Source organism: Triticum urartu, chromosome 1A (assembly GCF_056163025.1).
Source record: "Triticum urartu cultivar PI428250 chromosome 1A, HENAU_Tu73, whole genome shotgun sequence".
Taxonomy (NCBI): domain Eukaryota; kingdom Viridiplantae; phylum Streptophyta; class Magnoliopsida; order Poales; family Poaceae; genus Triticum; species Triticum urartu.
In genome coordinates this window covers 140,048,966-140,067,896 of record NC_141873.1, presented here as the reverse complement: position 1 = coordinate 140,067,896, position 18,931 = coordinate 140,048,966, and the positions used below count along the sequence as shown (strand labels likewise).

The following is an 18,931-nucleotide window of genomic DNA, read 5'->3' as shown; positions in this document are numbered from 1 at the left end:
TATCATATATGCTTGGTCTACTTGTTACATTGCATCTTGCGAATCTTCTCCAACATTATTGAATCTTGCTTACATTCACATTAAAAATTGTGCCACCATCCTAACCAAGCTCCACCATAAGCTTTTACTTGTGTAGGTGTGAGAAACCGACGAGAATTCGTACCAATTGGGCTATTTCCTTGTCCTACATTGGAGTGATCATCGATTCACTTTTAACTTCGGTCAAGGTACATTTGGTATTCGTTCTTCTCTTTCTACCACTCACATTTGTCTTGGAATGATGGATAGGCCAAGTACTTCTACCAACCCACTCTTCATGGAGCAAGACGACGACATGAACTCCTTCGTCACCAAGAGTCATCTCTTTGGTGCACAACATGCTTTGCATCAAGAGCAACAAGCTATGAGTGAACGCATCGACAATCTTGCCGCCGACTTGCGACTTTCCGAGCAACGTACAAGGGACTACTTTGACCACAAGCTCGACGATCACAAGCAAGAGAATGACGCAAGGATGGATGAGATTCACGCTTTGTTGCTAAACCGCTCTTCTTCCACTTCAAGAAGGAGCCGTTCAAGTCGCCATTCCGACTTTACCCCCTCCGGCTCAAGTACACCGACATCGAACACTTCGTCAAGCCGCGCGCAACGAGCGTCAAGCAAACCTCAATCCTCTTCGAGACACCGACTCGCAAGAACATCGACGACGTCAAGCCGAAGAAGCCTTTGCGCTAGCTCGAGAACAGCAACAACAACGCCAACATGAAGAGGAAGAACACGCGCGTCTACACCAAAATGCACAAGATGCCGAGGCTCAACGTCAAGAACAACAACTCCATGACGCTCAAGCACTTGAGGCGCAACAAGCTCTACGTGATGCGAGTCGAGCCATTGCCGACCGAGGCCGACAAGCCCGTGAACAAGAGGAAGCACTTCGCGAAGAACTTCATGAACGACGATTTCAAGCTCGCATGCATCGTCTAGTTCCTCCTCGAGCTCGACGCGCTCCTCCACAAGCTCGCCAAGACCATCAAGTTCATCAAGAGCATGAAAACAATGAGAATCCTCCGCGACAAGAGCAACACGAGGTTGACAACCCTCCGTGTCAAGAGCACCATGAGGTGAACAATCATCTACAACATGGGTGTCATCATCCCCGACCCCAACACAATGAAGAGCAATGCTACGGCAAGCTCAAGTTCACCATGCCCAAGTTCAACAGAAGCAACAATCCCGAAGAATACCTTTCATGGGCATTGAAAGTTGACAAGATCTTCCGTTTGCACAATTATGAAGAAGAGAAGAAGATCGCAATGGCATCCCTTGAGTTCCAAGACTATGTTCTCATTTGGTGGGAACAAATCATAGAGCGCCGCGAGACAAGAGGTGAACCACCCATCACTACTTGGGCACAAATGAAGGATGTCATGAGAGCACGGTTTGTGCCTAACTACTACAACCACGACCTCTTCAAGAAACTCCAACAACTCAAGAAAGGTACCAAGAGCGTTGAAGAATACTACAAGGAGATGGAGATTGCTATGATAAGAGCCAATGTGACGGAAGATGATGAGCAAACAATGGCACATTTCTTGAATGGACTCAATCATCCTATCAAGAAGATCGCCGACTTCCAACCATACTCAAATCTCATCGAGCTAGTGCACCAAGCTATCAAAGCGGAATGCCAAGTGCAAGATGATTTCAAGTATGCCAAGTTCTCATCCAAGTCGCTTCTCCAATAACCAAGCTTCAACGACTCCAACACCGACTACAAGACCTTCTACTTCCAACATCGATAAGTCGACTTCCAAGAAAGCTTCGCCAACTACAAGAAATCCTAATACGAGCAACTTCAAGCCGAGAGCTTCATCATCATCAACCCCTACCGATGAGACCGTCAAGACGAGTTCCCTCAAGTGTTTCACTTGCGGCGGCCGAGGCCACAAGTCCTATGAGTGCACCAACAAGCGCACCATGATCTTCAACGACGATGGCACTTATGATTCCATGAGCGAAGGAGAAATGGAAGCCCTTGAGCAAGTGGCCATGCACCGCCAAGTGAACAATGAAGACGAACAAGTCTTTTGTGATGAAGACTCAAGTCCCGCACTTGTTGTCTCCAAAGTCTTGACTCTCCAACATCACCAAGAAGAAGACCAACGATGCCACATATTCCACACCAAGGTCGGCATCAATGGACGATCCGTCAAGGTCATCATCGATGGAGGGAGTTGTCACAATCTCGCAAGTGAAGAACTTTGCTCCAAGCTCCAATTGCCCAAGACGAAGCATCCACATCCATACAAAGTGCAATGGCTTAGTGACTCTGATACCATCCAAGTCGAGCACCGAGTGCAAGTATCCTTCAAAATCGGCGCCTACGAAGACACGTTGGAGTGCGATGTCATCCCAATGACCGTTTATCATCTTCTCCTTGGACGGCCATGGCAATTCGATAGAGGAGTCGTCCACAATGGGCGTACAAACCACTATAGCTTCAAGATGCATGGATAGGAGTTTGTGTTACGACCTATGTCTCCAAGCCAAGTGATCGCCGATAAGCAAGCCACCCATCATGGAGAGAATGGTGAGAGAGTGAGCCACCAAAAAGAGAGTGAGCGCCACAAGCCCAAATTGAGCGCCTCCACGATGAGCGAAAACAAGAACCTAGTTCTATTTGCCACCAAACGTGAGATGAGAGAAGTGTGTGAGAACCCATCTAGTGTCCTACACTACGTCCTCGTGTGCAAGGACAATGCACCACAAACTAACACTTCTCACACTCTTCCTCTAGTGTTGTCTTCTCTTTTGCAGGAATTTCAAGATGTTTTCCTCGATGAGCTACCTCCGGGACTACCTCCTCTACGAGGCAATGAGCACCGCATCGACCTCATCCCCGGAGCACCACTTTCGAACAAAGCTCCCTACCGCGTCAACCCCGAAGAAACCAAAGAAATTCAAAGGCAAGTAAAGCATCTCATAGACCATGGTCATCTGCGTGAAAGTTTGAGCCCTTGTGCCGTACGGGTCATTCTTGTGCCAAAACGTGACGGTAGCTTTCGCATGTGCTCCGATTGTAGACCTATCAATGCTATCACCGTTTGCTATAGGTACCTGAGGGAGTCCTGGATTAGGGGGTGTTCGGATAGCCGAACTATACCTTCAGCTGGACTCCTGGACTATGAAGATACAAGATTTAAGACTCCGTCCCGTGTCCGGAAGGAACTTTCCTTGGCGTGGAAGGCAAGCTTGGCGATATGGATGTTCAGATCTCCTACCATTGTAACCGACTCTATGTAACCCTAACCCTCTCCGGTGTCTATATAAACCGGAGGGTTTTAGTCTGTAGGACAACATACACATCAACAATCATACCATAGGCTAGCTTCTAGGGTTTAACCTCTCTGATCTCGTGGTAGATCTACTCTTGTACTACCCATATCATCAATATTAATCAAGCAGGACGTAGGGTTTTACCTCCATCGAGAGGGCCCGAACCTGGGTAAAACTTCGTGTCCCTTGCCTCCTGTTACCATCCGACCTAGACGCACAGTTCGGGACCCCCTACCCGAGATCCGCCGGTTTTGACACCGACATTGGTGCTTTCATTGAGAGTTCCTCTGTGTCATCGCCGTTAAGCCCGATGGCTCCTACGATCATCAATGGCAATGCAGTCCAGGGTGAGACCTTCCTCCCCGGACAGATCTTTGTCTTTGGCGGCTTCACACTGCGGGCCAATTCACTTGGCCATCTAGAGCAGATCAAAAGCTACGCCCCTGGCCATCAGGTCAGATTCGGAAGTTTAAACTACACGGCTGACATCCGCAGGGACTTGATCTTCGACGGATTCGAACCACTGCCGAGCACGCCGCACTGTCATGACGAGCATGATCTAACTCTGCCGCCGAACAGTGCCCTGGAGGCCGCACCCGCACCGGCTCCGACCCTTAGTTCGGAGTCAACTGCGCCGATCGATGATGGGCGGTTGGACGCCACCTCGGGGGCTGCGATCCAAACGGCGATTGAGCCGAACACCAGCCCCGTACTTTGTGAGGCTCGTGACTCCAAGGAGCCGGACTCCTCTCCGGACTCCGGACCCTCCGCGCCCCTGCCAGTCGAATCCGATTGGGCGCCGATCATGGAGTTCACTGCCAAAGACATCTTTCAGCACTCGCCTTTCGGCGATATCCCGAAGTCACTGAAGTCTCTCTCTTTATCAGGAGAGCCCTGGCTGGACTACGGTTAGCAAGGTTGGGGTACGGACGATGAAGAAATTCAAAACCCACCCACCACCCACTTTGTAGCCATTGTCGACGACTTAACCGACATGCTAGACTTCGACTCCGAAGACATCGACGGTATGGACGCCGATGAAGGAGATGATGAAGAACCAGCGCCTACTAGGCCCTGGAAAGCCACCTCGTCATATGACATATACATGGTGGACACCCCAAAAGAGGGAGAGGGCGATGGAACAGCGGAGGATGACCCCTCCAAGAAACAGCCCAAGCGCCAGCGTCAGCGGCGCCGCTCAAAATCCCGCCAACACAAAAACGGTGATTCCAGCACGGGAGATAATAATACTTCGGAGAGTGCCGAAGAAAACCCCCTCCAGCAAGGTTTAGCACAGGAGGATGGAGAAACCAGCCCTCATGAGAGAGCGGCAGACAGAGAGGTCGAGGACGATAATTATATGCCTCCCTCCGAAGACGAGGCAAGCCTCGACGACGACGAATGGGTCGTGCCAGAGGATCCCATTGAGCAAAAGTGTTTCCAACGTAGGCTTATGGCCACGGCAAGAAGCCTCAAGAAAAAACAGCAACAACTCAGAGCTGACCAAGATTTGCTGGTTGACAGATGGACTGAAGTCCTTGCGGCCGAAGAGCATAAACTCGAACGCCCCTCCAAGAGTTACCCAAAGCGCAAGTTGCTACCCCGATTAGAGGAGGAAGCACTTGATGCGGCCAAACGGCCACCTCGTGGCCGCGATAGAGGGGCCTCTCGGCCCTCCACTCAAGCCGCACCCCGTACCAAGGCACGGGAATATGCGCCAGACATACGAGACATGTTGGAGGACAAGGCAAGGCAAGCACGATCGATCTACGGATCGCGTGGGCACCCCACGGCTCAAGACGGTAACCGTCACGCCGGCCACAAATTCGGCAGGGCCGAACACAGTAGACAAAGCTCATTGGAGCTACGTCATGATATCGCCCAGTACAGAGGCGCCGCACACCCACTGTGCTTTATAGACGAAATAATGGATCATCAAATCCCCGAGGGTTTCAAACCCGTAAACATCGAATCATATGATGGCACAACAGACCCTGCGGTATGGATCGAGGATTATCTCCTTCATATCCACATGGCCCGCGGCGACGATTTTCACGCCATCAAATACCTCCCACTCAAGCTTAAAGGACCAGTTCGGCATTGGCTCAACAGCTTGCCAACAGGATCAATCAGTTGTTGGGAGGACCTGGAAGCCGCATTCCTCGACAATTTCCATGGCACTTATGTGCGACCCCCAGACGTCGATGACCTAAGTCACGTAATCCAGCAGCCAGAGGAATCGGCCAGACAATTCTGGACACGGTTCCTAACAAAGAAAAATCAAATAGTCGACTGTCCGGACGCTGAGGCCCTAGCAGCCTTCAAGCATTATATCCGTGACGAGTGGCTGGCCCGGCACCTCGGACAGGAAAAGCCGAAATCTATGGCAGCACTCACGACACTCATGACCCGCTTTTGCGCGGGAGAAGACAGCTGGCTCGCTCGTAGCAACAATATGACCAAGAACCCTGGTAGTTCGGACACCAGGGACATTAGTGGCAGGTCGCGTCGCAACAAGCAGAAGCGCCGCATTAACGGCGACAATGCTGAGGATACGACAGTTAATGCCGGATTCAGAGGCTCTAAATCTGGTCAGTGGAAGAAGCCATTCAAAAGGAATCCTAGGGGCCCGTCCAGCTTGGACCGAATACTCGACCGCTTGTGCCAAATACATGGCACCCCCGAAAAGCCGGCCAATCACACCAACAGGGATTGTTGGGTGTTCAAGCAGGCAGGCAAGCTAAGCGCCGACAATGAAGACAAGGGGCTGCATAGCGATGACGACGAGGAGCCCCGGCCACCGAACAACAATGGACAGAATGGTTTTCCCCCACAAGTGCGGACGGTGAACATGATATACGCCACCCACGTCCCCAAAAGGGAGTGGAAGCGCGCGTTAAGGGACGTATACGCGGTAAAGCCAGTCGCCCCAAAGTTCAACCCATGGTCCTCCTGCCCGATCACCTTTGATCGAAGAGACCATCCCACTAGCATCCATCATGGCGGATTTGCCGCATTGGTTCTAGACCCAATTATTGACGGATTTCATCTCACTAGAGTCCTCATGGACGGCGGCAGTAGCCTGAACCTGCTTTACCAGGATACAGTGTGAAAAATGGGCATCGATCCCTCGAGGATTAAGCCCACCAAAACGACCTTTAAAGGCGTAATACCAGGTGTAGAGGCCAACTGTATAGGCTCAGTCACACTTGAAGTGGTCTTCAGATCCCCGGATAATTTCCGAAGCGAGGAATTGATCTTCGACATAGTCCCATTTCGCAGTGGCTATCATGCACTGCTCGGACGAATCGCATTCGCCAAATTCAATGCGGTACCGCACTATGCATACCTTAAGCTCAAGATGCCAGGCCCTCGTGGAGTAATTACGGTCAATGGAAACACCGAACGCTCCCTCCGAACGGAGGAGCACACGGCGGCCCTTGCAGCGGAAATACAAAGCAGCCTCTCCAGGCAGTTCTCCAGCCCGTCCATTAAACGTCCGGACACCGTCAAGCGCGCCCGAAGTAACCTACAACAAGACCGCCTGGCACATTTCGAGCAGGCGTAGCAATGCGGCCCCAACCCCAACCCTCGCAAAAAGGCGACGCCAGTACTTCGCGTCCATAACTACGCTCTGGAAATACCATGGGCATAGGGGGAGGGGCGCCATCACGGCATGCCCAAAACACGGCTTAAACCGCACCAGGGGCTGCCGATTTTTTACTTTTCTCTTACTTCCAGGACACTACTCTTCGGAAGGCCTGTTCAGCAGTTCAATTGCCGCACAAACGATGCAAGGACCAGGGAAGCAGACAAGCCATGCCACATTATGGAAATCCCAGGTGGTCTCTATCACGAGCAGTATACCTGTTTCGCATACTATTCCGCAGCTTGCCCCTGGAGCAGACATGTTAAATAGTCCAACTTTTCATTTATCGCATTAATTGTATCGTTCTGCTTTGATCGCAGCTATTTTTAATAAACAATGCATAGCTTTTGTCTATTTTTTGCATTATCTTTTTATAAATAAATGTTCCTTAACGACATGTTGCACCCGTACAACTTGGTATGGCCAAAATACGCCAGGGGCTTTTAGCACCCCTCAATATGGTGTGAGAAGTCTGAACACTTTCACAAGTGCGGCACCCCGAACTTATAGCACTATATGCATCGGCTCCGAATCATGTCTTGGGTCAATAGTTGGGTTTGCCCGGCTCCTATGTTTTGGTGCCTTACGTTCCGCTATATCGGCTAAGGTAGCACTAGGAGAACCACTGCGATTGTGCCCCAGTTGAGCTGGGCCGAGCACCTCAGTGGAGAAAGCTAAAACTGACTGTCATGATGAAGCGAGAGTTGGTCGCTGTTCGAGAGGTTTTTTCGAGTCCCTAAAGACTTATGCCGCTTAGGGCGAGGAGTCGGCTCTGTCCGGCCAAGGCGTCGATAGCGCCCCGAACTCGGTCTTCCGAATACTAGGGGCTTCGCCGAAATTTAAAATTATAGAATTCTATGGCTAAGTGAGAGTGTTCACGCATTATAGTCTGATTGCCTCGTTCGTTGGGCTGAGCGCCTCCCTCGAAGGACCCAAATATGGGAAAAAAGAGCGCCCAGGTTTATCCCCGAACACCCCAGCACTAGCGGCAAGGGGGCAGAAGCCGACGACTCGCCATCTCTCAGTATTGATAAACAGCCGCACAGAAGGTAATATTTTAAATTCAAGCAGCATTGCTCAGCGCGTATGAACAAGTTTTCAGCGCACTGGACAAAACGAGCGAGTTTTACTCGAAAATTACATCCATAGTACATTCATCCGCCACAAGGCGGGCACCCTTCAGAACATCCTTATAATAATTATCGGGCTTGCGATGCTCTTTCCCCGGTGGTGGCCCGTCCTTCACAAGCTTCTCAGCATCCAGCTTGCCCCAGTGCACCTTAGCACGGGCAAGGGCCCTACGGGCACCTTCCATGCAGACGGAGCGCTTGATGACTTCGAGCCTTGGACAGGCCTCCACCAGCCGCCGCACCAGCCTGAAATAGCTCCCAGGCTGAGCCTCTCTAGGCCACAGCCGAACTATGAGGCCCTTCATGGCCTGTTCGGCCACCTTGTGGAGCTCGATCAGTTGCTTCAGCTAGTCACTCAGGGGCACGGGGTGTCCGGCCTCAGCGTACTGAGACCAAAACACCTTCTTTGTCGAGCTCCCCTCCTCGGCTCGATAGAATGCGGAAGCATCAGACACACTCCGGGGAAGATCTGCGAACGCGCCTGGAGAACTCCGGATTCGGGTAAGTAACAAGTAACTCACGCTTATGTGTTTGCTTTGCATAAAGAATGCTTTACCCGCCGCTATCTTCTTCACCTCAACCAACTCCTGGAGGGTCTTCTGGGATTTGGCCTTGGCAGACTTGGCACTTTCAATAGCCGTCGCGAGCTCGGACGCTCGCATCCTTGAGTCACGCTCCAAACTCTCATGTTTTTCCATGAGAGCCTGGAGCTCTTGCCGCACCTTGCCAACCTCGGCCTCATACTTCTCCCGCTCGGTGCGCTTCGTGGCCGCCATCTTCTCGGCCTCGAGCAGCGCTTGCTTAAGGGTCGCCACCTCAGACATGGCCCCTACAATAGCCCCGATAATCCTGTCATTTTTTGCAATTGCACCTTTTTATATATATATATTTAATTCCAACAAGGTATTTCTTACCTTCATTATCCTCGAGCTGCTTCTTGGCACGCCCGAGCTCTTGCTCGGACTGCTTGAGGTTCTGCTTTAGCACGTCCACTTCCACAGCCAGTGCGGCGGACGCCCGCAGGGATGCCTGCACACGCATATTGACTCCTTTTTGTTAGACTCCTACGAATTCTGTTTGATCCTCTATTCGGCTTTTCTTCCCGAACGCCAAACAGAGCATCAGGGGGTACTGTCTATGCGGTACTATTATTTACACTTTCTTTACTTACCTCAAAGCCTGTCAAAAGGCTTGTACAAGCTTCAGTCAGTCCGCTCTTGGCGGACTAAACCTTCTGGATCACCGCACTCGTAATAGTGCGGTGCCCCTCGTCGATGGAGGCGCCTTGGAGCGCCTCCAACATATTGTCCGGCGCCTTCGGTTGGACAGAGGTCACCGGCACGGCGGGCTTGCTCATCTTGGAAGGAGGTCCCCCACCGGACTCTGGAACCTTTGAAGGTTCCGGAGCGGTGTCCGGCCTAGGGCCGGACTTGGAGCCCTGGGGGGTTTCATCCCCCTTACTCCTAGATTCCGGGAGGTTGCCTCACGGCGCCTCCAGGACCACCTCCTCCCGGATTGGAACCTGTTGGGACAACACTTCGGTGTCGTCCGTAGGGTGGGGGGAGGAAGCCGTCGGAAGTGAGTTCACATCCGACGAGTCCAGTGAGCCGCTCGACGACGCGTCGAGTCGGTCTTTGGGTGGGCTGCATAAACATATTCGACATAAGGGAAAGCTGTGCAATAAACGAATACTATGAATTACTTTGGTATCCGGATACTTACGATTTCGCCAGGGGCTTGGCCCTGGGCGCGCACTCCTCTTCGCCGTCGTTGGCGTCGGTGGAGTAATCCGGAGAAAGGGTTTTCCCCTTCTTGGACCCTTCGGCCTCCCCAGTTGGTGCGGCCTTCCTTTTCTTCCCTTCCCCCGCTGGAGGGGGAGGGGTCTCTTCTTCCTCCTCCTCGTCTTCTTGGGAGGAGTGCGTCTTGGATTCGTCGGATGGTGAATCCGACACCTCCAGGCGCCGGGCACTCTTTCGGGTCCTCACGGCCTTTTTTGCAGCCTTATTCTCCGGCACCACATAGGGTGCCGGAGCTAGCAGCTTCGCCAATTGAGCGTCCGATGGGCCTTCGGGCAAAGGCGCCGGACAGTCGATCCGTCCAGACTTCGCCTGCCAATCCTGTGAAAGGTAAGTGAGTTTAGATCCCGCACAGAGTTAAACTATGAAAAACTAGTGCCCTGTAAAAGGTACAAAAAACTTACCGCGCTAGCATGACGCTGCGCGCTGAATCCGCGATCCTCAGCAGCAGATGAGGGAGCCTTGGCGCCTTTGAAAAGCACCTTCCAGGCATCTTCGTACATCGTGTCGAAGAGCCTGCTCAGAGTTCGGTGCTGTGCCGGATTGAACTCCCACAGATTGAAGGCCCGTTGTTGACACGGGAGGCTCAGGCGGATGAGCATAACCTGGACTACGTTGACAAGCCTGAGTTGCTTGTTCACCAGGGATTGGATGAATGTTTGCAATCCAGTCACCTCCTTTTGGTTGCCCCACGACAGGCCCGTCTCTTTCCAGGACATGAGCCGTGTTGGGGGTCCGGACCGGAACTCGGGGGCTGCGACCCACTTAGGGTCGCACGGCTCGGTGATATAAAACCACCCCGATTGCCACCCCTTCAGGGTCTCCACAAAGGAGCCCTCGAGCCATAAGACGTTGTCCATCTTGCCCACCATGGCGCCTCCACACTCCGCCTGGTTGTCGCACACCACCTTCGGCTTAACGTTGAAAGTCTTGAGCCATAGGCCGAAGTGGGGGCGGATGCGGAGGAACGCCTCGCACACGACGATAAACGCCGATATGTTGAGGACGAAGTTCGGGGCCAGATCGTGGAAATCCAGGCCGTAGTAGAACATGAGCCCCCGGACAAATGGATGCAGAGGGAAGCCCAGTCCATGGAGGAAATGGGGGAGGAATACCACCCTCTCATGGGGCCTAAGGGTGAGGATGAGCTGCCCCTTTTCGGGAAGCCGGTGCGCGATGTCGCTAGCCAGATATCCGGCCTTCCTCAGCTTTTTGATGTGTCCCTCGATGACGGAGGAGACCATCCACTTGCCTCCCGCTCCGGACATGACTGGAGAAGGTTGAGGTGGTAGTGCGGACTTGGGCACTGGAGCTCGAGTGCGCAAGAATGGATAGGCAAAGGAGGAAGAAGGTGTGGGTGAAAAGGTGGATCCTTATCCCCTTATATGGGTGGACGCAACTACGTGTCCCCACCAGCCTGGTAAAACTCGCTTATCTCCAAGCGCCGTAATCAATGGCATGGTTGGGTTACCCACGCCCGTATTGATGAGAATCCCGGAATAAGGGGACACGATCTCTGCTTTAACAAGACGTGCCAAGGAAACCGCCTCGCATAACGCGCTAAGATGGGACAGTAAAACGGTTCGAATAAAAGCTTGGCCGTGGTGTGATGTCACACTACGGAGTGCGTCAGCAGATTAGATTTGTGTAAATATTATTCTCTCTATGGCAATATGTGGAAACTTATTTTGTAGAGCCGGACACTATCTTTGTGTTCAAAATCTTCTATGAAGTACTTGGAGGAGGAACCCGCCTTGCAATGCCGAAGACAATCTGCGCGCCGGACTCGTCATCATTGAAGCCTGGTTTAGGGGCTACTGAGGGAGTCCTGGATTAGGGGGTGTTCGGATAGCCGAACTATACCTTCAGCCGGACTCCTGGACTATGAAGATACAAGATTGAAGACTCCGTCCCGTGTCCAGAAGGGACTTTCCTTGGCGTGGAAGGCAAGCTTGGCGATACGGATGTTCAGATCTCCTACCATTGTAACCGAATCTATGTAACCCTAACCCTCTCCGGTGTCTATATAAACCGGAGGGTTTTAGTCCGTAGGACAACATACACATCAACAATCATACCATAGGCTAGCTTCTAGGGTTTAGCCTCTCTGATCTCGTGGTAGATCTACTCTTGTACTACCCATATCATCAATATTAATCAAGCAGGACGTAGGGTTTTACCTCCATCGAGAGGGCCCGAACCTGGGTAAAACTTCGTGTCCCTTGCCTCCTGTTACCATCCGGCCTAGACGCATAGTTCAGGACCCCCTACCCGAGATCCGCCGGTTTTGACACCGACAGTACCCCATTCCACACCTAGATGATATGCTAGATGAGCTTAGTGGTGCCACTATATTTTCCAAAATTGATCTTAAGAGTGGTTACTATCAAATCTGCATACAAGAGGGTGATGAATGGAAAACCGCCTTCAAAACCAAATTTGGTTTGTATGAGTGGTTAGTCATGCCTATGGGTCTCTCGGAAGCACCGAACACTTTTATGCGCCTTATGAATCATGGCTTTCGCCCTTACATTGGTATATTTGTTGTGGTTTACTTTGATGACATTCTTGTTTTTAGCAAATCTATCCAAGAGCATGTCACCCATGTCCGCACAGTTTTGCAAACTCTTTGGAAAGAGCGTCTCTATGCTAATATGGAGAAATGCCTTTTTGGTGTTGATAAGCTCGTTTTCTTAGGGTTTGTTGTCTCTTCTAAGGGTGTTCATGTAGATGAGTCCAAGATCAATGCTATTAAGACTTGGCCGCAACCAACCAACTTGCATCAAGTGCGTAGTTTCCTTGGTATTGCGGGTTTCTATCGTCGCTTTGTGAAGGATTTTAGCACCATTGCTTCACCTTTGCATGCTTTGAGCAAGAAGAATGCGCCATTTTTTTGGGGACCATCCCAAGATACCGCATTCAATGAGCTTAACAATTTGCTTACTCATGCTCCCGTGCTTGCTTTACCCAACTTCGACAAGCCTTTTGAGATTCATTGTGATGGTAGCGGTAATGGCATAGGAGGTGTGTTAACGCAAGAGAAGCGCCCCATAGCTTACTTTAGTGAGAAACTTTCCGGAGCGCAACTCAACTATCCCATCTATGACAAAGAGCTATATGCTTTAGTCCACGTTTTACATGAATGGGAACATTACCTTCGTTCCCATGAGTTTATCATTCATACCGATCATGAGACTCTCAAGTATCTTAAGGGTCAAACTAAGTTGAACAAGCGTCATGCTAAATGGAGTGAATTCATTGAGTCTTTTCCCTATGTCATCAAGTACATCAAGGGTAAAGAAAACATCATAGCGGATGCTCTTTCCCGCAAATGCATGCTAGTCGCACAACTTGAGTTAGATGTCATTGGCTATGAGCATATCAAAGAATTGTATGAGCATGATGAAACTTTTGCCACTCCTTATGCCAAGTGTTTGTCGAATACATCTTGGGAATGCTATTACATCAAAGACGGCTATCTTATGAGAGCTAACAAACTTTGCATCCCCAAGTCGTCCCTTCGTTTGTTGCTTTTGCAGGAATCACATGGAGGAGGCTTAATGGGACATTTCGGACGCGACAAGACGTTCGCCACGCTCTCGAAGAGCTAATTTTGGCCAAAGATGTTTCGGGACGTCAATCGCTTCACCAACCGATGTTCGAATTGCCGCAAAGCTCAGTCCAAAGCTCAATCTCATGGCCTCTATATGCCTCTTCCGATTCCATACCAACCATGGGAAGACATTAGCATGGACTTTGTACTTGGTTTGCCTAGAACTCGCAATGGGAAAGATTCCATATTTGTCGTTGTGGACCGTTTCTCCAAAATGGCACATTTTATTCCTTGTCACAAGATAGACGATGCTTCACATGTTGCTAATCTCTTTTGTAGGGCAATATTGCGTCTCCATGGTGTGCCAAAGACAATTGTCTCGGACCGCGACGTCAAGTTCCTTAGCTACTTTTGGAAGACCTTATGCGCCAAGCTCGGAATCAAGCTACTCTTCTCCACGGCGTACCATCCTCAAACCGACGGCCAAACGGAGGTGACAAACCGCACACTCTCCGCTCTACTTCGAGTACTCATCAAGAAGAACATCAAGGAGTGGGAAGAGTGCCTACCTATCGCCGAGTTCGCCTACAACCGAGCAAGACACTCAACAACTGGCAAGTCTCCTTTCGAGGTCGTTTACGGATTCAACCCATTGTCACCATTGGACATTCTTCCTCTACCACTCTAAGAGCGCATCAATTTGGACGCAAGTGCGCGTGTGACACATCTCCAGAAGATGCATGAAGATACAAGAAACACCATTGAGCGCCAAGTTCAACGCCTTGCAACCAAGCTCAACTTCAACAAGCAACCTATGGTCTTCAATATCGGTGATCGAGTGTGGCTACACCTTCGCAAGGACCATTTCCCACAAGAACGCAAATCCAAGCTTCGACCACGAGCGGATGGACCCTTCAAGGTGCTTGCACGCTACAACGACAACGCTTACAAGATCGACCTCCCGTGCGACAAGTACAACATGAGCGACATCTTCAACGTCAAAGATCTCTCTCCATTCCATGGTGATGAAGAATTTGATCTGAGGATGGATCTTCCCCAAGGGAGGGGAGATGATGCGGAGCATCCCAAGGTCATCCCCATGGACCTACCATCGTCTCATCAAGTGCCTGGTGGACCCATGTCTCGATCACGTGCAAGAGCTCTTGAAACCGAGGTGACATCTCTCCTCTCACAATTCCACTTCGATGCACATGAAGCATGGCTACTTCCTCATATGGATACTTTGTGCATACTCAGGTACAATGGAGAAGCTAAGGATCAAGGACAAGAAGAAGGGGAAGATGGATGAGAAGACGGAGAAGAAGGAGGGCTGAAGGAAAAGTCCCAGCCACCGGATGACCGGCCGGGACCGGACGTCCGGCGCCTGAAGCATCAGCCGAGCCCCAGCGAGCGGACGTCTGGCCCAGACCGGACGACCGGTGCCCCTGCACCCGAAGCATACGAGCGGACGTCCGGTCCGGACCAGATGACCGGCGCCCCTGCATCTGAACCAACATCAGCGGAAGACCGACGTTTCCGGACGTCCAGCACCCCCATCACAGAGCCGAACCAGCGGACGTCCGGAGGACACCGGACGACCGGCCGCTCCTAAGACACCGGACGACCAGCCACCAGCGGACGTCCGGTACCTGGTTGCGTCCAGATTCGGGCCCGAGGCCCATGTACCCCTACTTTCGCCCCCATTTGCACTTAGACTATAAAGACCTCTACCACCTCCTTTCTAGGGTTAGCAAATATTTAGCTCAGATTTGTGAGAGAGCTTTGCTCATCCACTTGGTTACCTTCTCCTCAGATATTCGAGCCTCCACCGGAGAAGATCCCCCAAGCGGATTCAAGACCTCCTTTCGGAGAAGATCATCAAGACCCCCTCTTGGGCGGCCCCATAAAGACCTCCTCACAGAGAAGAACCGGTTACCGTGTATCGTCCTTAGTTGTTCGTGGATTCGTGTATCTCTACCTATGTACTCGAGGATCTAGCCCATGTGTGACTTATTCGTGTCGGTTTAGTGATTTCCTTTTGTGTTTTCCTTCCGTTCTTCCTCGTGTTCTTCGTGATTTCCCCGGGATCCGCTCCTTTCGTGAAAGATCGGGCGATTAGGGTCTCTACCCTACATCTGATTGTCTCCCGTATGCCGATTTCTCCTACAACAACAACTTCCAAGCGAGTTCGGGCAAGGCCCCATTCGAGATTCTCTATGGCAGAAAGTGCCGCACTCCTCTTAATTGGTCAAAGACCGATGAACGCCAACTTCTTGGCAATGACTTAATCATAGAAGCTGAGGAAATGTGTAAAGTCATCCGTGAAAATCTCAAAACCGCGCAATCATGCCAGAAGAGTTACTATGATAGCAAGGATCGTGACTTGGCTTTCGAGATCGGAGACCATGTCTACCTCCGCGTCTCTCCAATGAAAGGTACTCGTCGCTTCGGTATCAAAGAGAAGCTTGCCCCTAGATACGTGGGTCCTTTCAAGATCATTGGCAAAAGAGGCGACCTCGCCTATCAACTTGAGCTTCCATCCAACTTTGCAAATGTGCACGACGTGTTTCACGTGTCTCAGCTTCGCAAGTGCTTCAAGACTCCTGACCGCACCATCAACTTCGAAGAGATTGATCTCCAAGAAGACATGTCTTATCATGAGCATCCCGTTGCTATTCTTGAAGAAACTGAGCACAAGACTCACAAAAAGTCTATCAAATTCCTGAAAGTGAAGTGGTCACACCATTCCGACCCAGAAGCCACCTGGGAACGCGAGGACCACCTCCGTTCCGAATATCCGGAGTTCTTTCAGTCCTAGATCTCGGGATGAGATCTTTTCGTAGTGGTGGAGTGTTGTAACGCCCCGGATGTAATTTGCCATATTTGTACTCCAACTCTTGCCATTTTCGGCTCTAAGTTATGAGATTCCCTTCGTGGTTGGGTTTTGTCTTCGTTTTGCATTTTTTTTCATGTCATGCATTTCATATCATGTCATCATGTGCATCGTATTTGCATACGTGTTCGCTCATGCGTTCGAGCATTTTCCCCGTTGTCCGTTTTGCAATCCGACACTCCTACGTCCTCTAGCGCCCCCTTTTGCCTCTTTTCGTGAGCAGGTGTTAAAATTTCTCGGAATGGGCCGAGATTTGCCAAGCAGCCTTGGTTCACCACCGGTAGACCGCCAGTCAAGTTTCATGCCATTTGGAGTCTGTTTGATTCTCCAACGGTTAACCGGGGAACCGGAAAGGCCTCATGTGTGTTGCAGCCCAACACCCATCCAAAGTGGCCCAATAACCCATCCAAACCATCTCCAAATCCTCCGCCGTCGGATCACGATCGCGTGGCCGAAAACCACACTCCATTTGGACACTCCCACCTCCCTCTAGGTATAAATATGTGATCCCCTCTCCAATTTCGGGTCCAAACCCTAAAAATCGCCCTCCGCCGCCACCGGACGTGTCCACTGCGCCGGACATAGTCGTCGCCGCCGCCCGCGCCAATCCGGGCGCACCACATGGCGTCCGCCGCCGCTATCCGCCGCCGGCCCGAGAGGCCCATCCGCCGCCACCCGCTTCCCGCGCCGCCAGCGCCGCCAGCGCCCGAGGTCGCCGCCCGCGTCGCCGCTGTCCTCTTCACTCCGGTCGCCGCCTCGCCGCCTCTGCCGTGACGTTTGCCGGCCGCCGCCTCCGCCGCCCCGCCTTCGTCGCTGGTCATCGCCCGCGCCGCCACGACGTTCGCCGGAGCTCCGACCCCGCTGTTCCTCTTCTTCCCCGTCAGCCCCAGTGAGCTCCCTTGCGGGATCCAGCCACTGCGACCTCCATCCCCGGTGACATCCCCGGACGTCCTCGCCATCCACACCAGATCTGGATCTGATCCAGAAGGTTGATCCCCGTTTTTGCCACTAAGTCATGAAAATTTTACATTCTGGTGCAACATTTGGCCCGCCGTAACTTCTTGCATGTAGCTCTGTTTTGTGCATGCAATATATTAAAATTTTCATCATGATGTGCTCTTCATTTTTTTCCATTGTGACCTGCTTGTTTGAGTCCATCTTGATGCCCAAATCGTTGATGCAAGAGTGCTATAAAATGTTAGGTGCTGATTCTTAGCAGAGTATGAGCATTTGCCACTTTTTCTACAATTGTTGTGTGCTGCATATGGACTTGAGCTCTACATGTGTTTTGGGCTACGCCATGCCATATTTACAGGGTTGTATGCCATGTATTTTTGTGATCTTTTTGGTGACTAGCACAAGCATGCAAAGTAGTTCTCCTGATATTGCTGATTTTAGGTACTTAGAATTTCACTAAGTCATTGCTCTGCTGTTATTTTTATGCCATGTATTCATGTTGCTACAGTGAGATCCATGATTCTTTTGAGTATCTTCAGTAAGGATGTTTTGGACATATGGTTGTGCTCTATCCATCCATGTCCCTGTTTGCAATTATGGAGTGCTCTAGCATGTCTTAATCCTGCTCTACTTTTGCTATAAAATATTCCTGGCAGATTGTTTACATGTTAATCAATTTTGCCCAGGTTGTTGTAGTTGATCCATGCATGCTATGAGCTTGTTCTTGCCTTGGTTAACTTATTTAACATGCCATCTTGCTGGTGTTATGCTTATCTTGTCATGCCATGCCTTGTGTTGAGTGAATCGAGCTCGCAAAGATGCCTTCATAAGTCTGTTTATGCCATGCTCAGTTTTCTGCTGTCTGAATCTGTTAAGTAACTTGCTATGTTTACATGGGTGCCATAATATCTTCTGTGCCTTTTTGGCTCTTGATCAGTAAGGGATTTTTGTTTTATGTTTTGAGTAGATTCATGCCATGCCTTTGTTTTCTATGATATGTTCCTGTAGCATGTTGTTTCCTTGCTCTAAACATGGCTTCCTGATGTTAATTCCTGACATGTTAGTATTTTCACTAAGTCTGTGAAGCTGATATCTTTTGCACTTTTGCCATGCTTGTTTGAACCTGCTCTTGTGTGTTTTAGCCGTAGCTCAGTGTTCATCTTTTGTCAAGAATCTTGAGTAGATCACTTACATATGCTTTGTTGATATGTTGCAGTGCAGTAGCTTAGTGTGTTGTTGCATTCTAGATGGCATCATGCTGTTAATCGCAGAATTGTGCCATTCTTGTTTTGTTTGCCATTTGCAAATCGTGCGTCCGATTCCGGTGATCTTTATATTGATTTCGACCGAAATCAACTCATCTTTCCAGCGGCGCACTTGGTTTGCCAAGTGACGCCTGGTTCAATCTTTCCTTTCCGAAGCACGCATATGCATTGCATATCACATCCCGCATATCATGCCATATTTTGCATCATGTTGCTTGCGCATTGCACCATGATTGATTGTTGGTCCTTTGCTTGTGTGCTTGTCTTGGGTAGATCCGGGAGACGAGTGCGTGATCGAGGAACCCGTTGAGTACGCTTACGAGGATCAAGCTTTCGTCAACTCGGAGAACTT

General features: G+C 50.7%; 1 protein-coding gene across 1 annotated transcript in view; it reads right to left on the bottom strand.

The window, feature by feature from the left end:
• The window catches only part of LOC147990384 (uncharacterized), a 96,049-nt gene extending 78,733 nt beyond the window's left edge, over positions 1-17,316 (bottom strand). The window contains exon 1 of the mRNA XM_087538191.1: positions 16,976-17,316. Coding sequence (XP_087394317.1) covers positions 16,976-17,316 — 341 coding nt within the window. The remainder of the gene's footprint in view (positions 1-16,975) is intronic.
• Between the last annotated feature and the right edge of the window lie 1,615 nt (positions 17,317-18,931).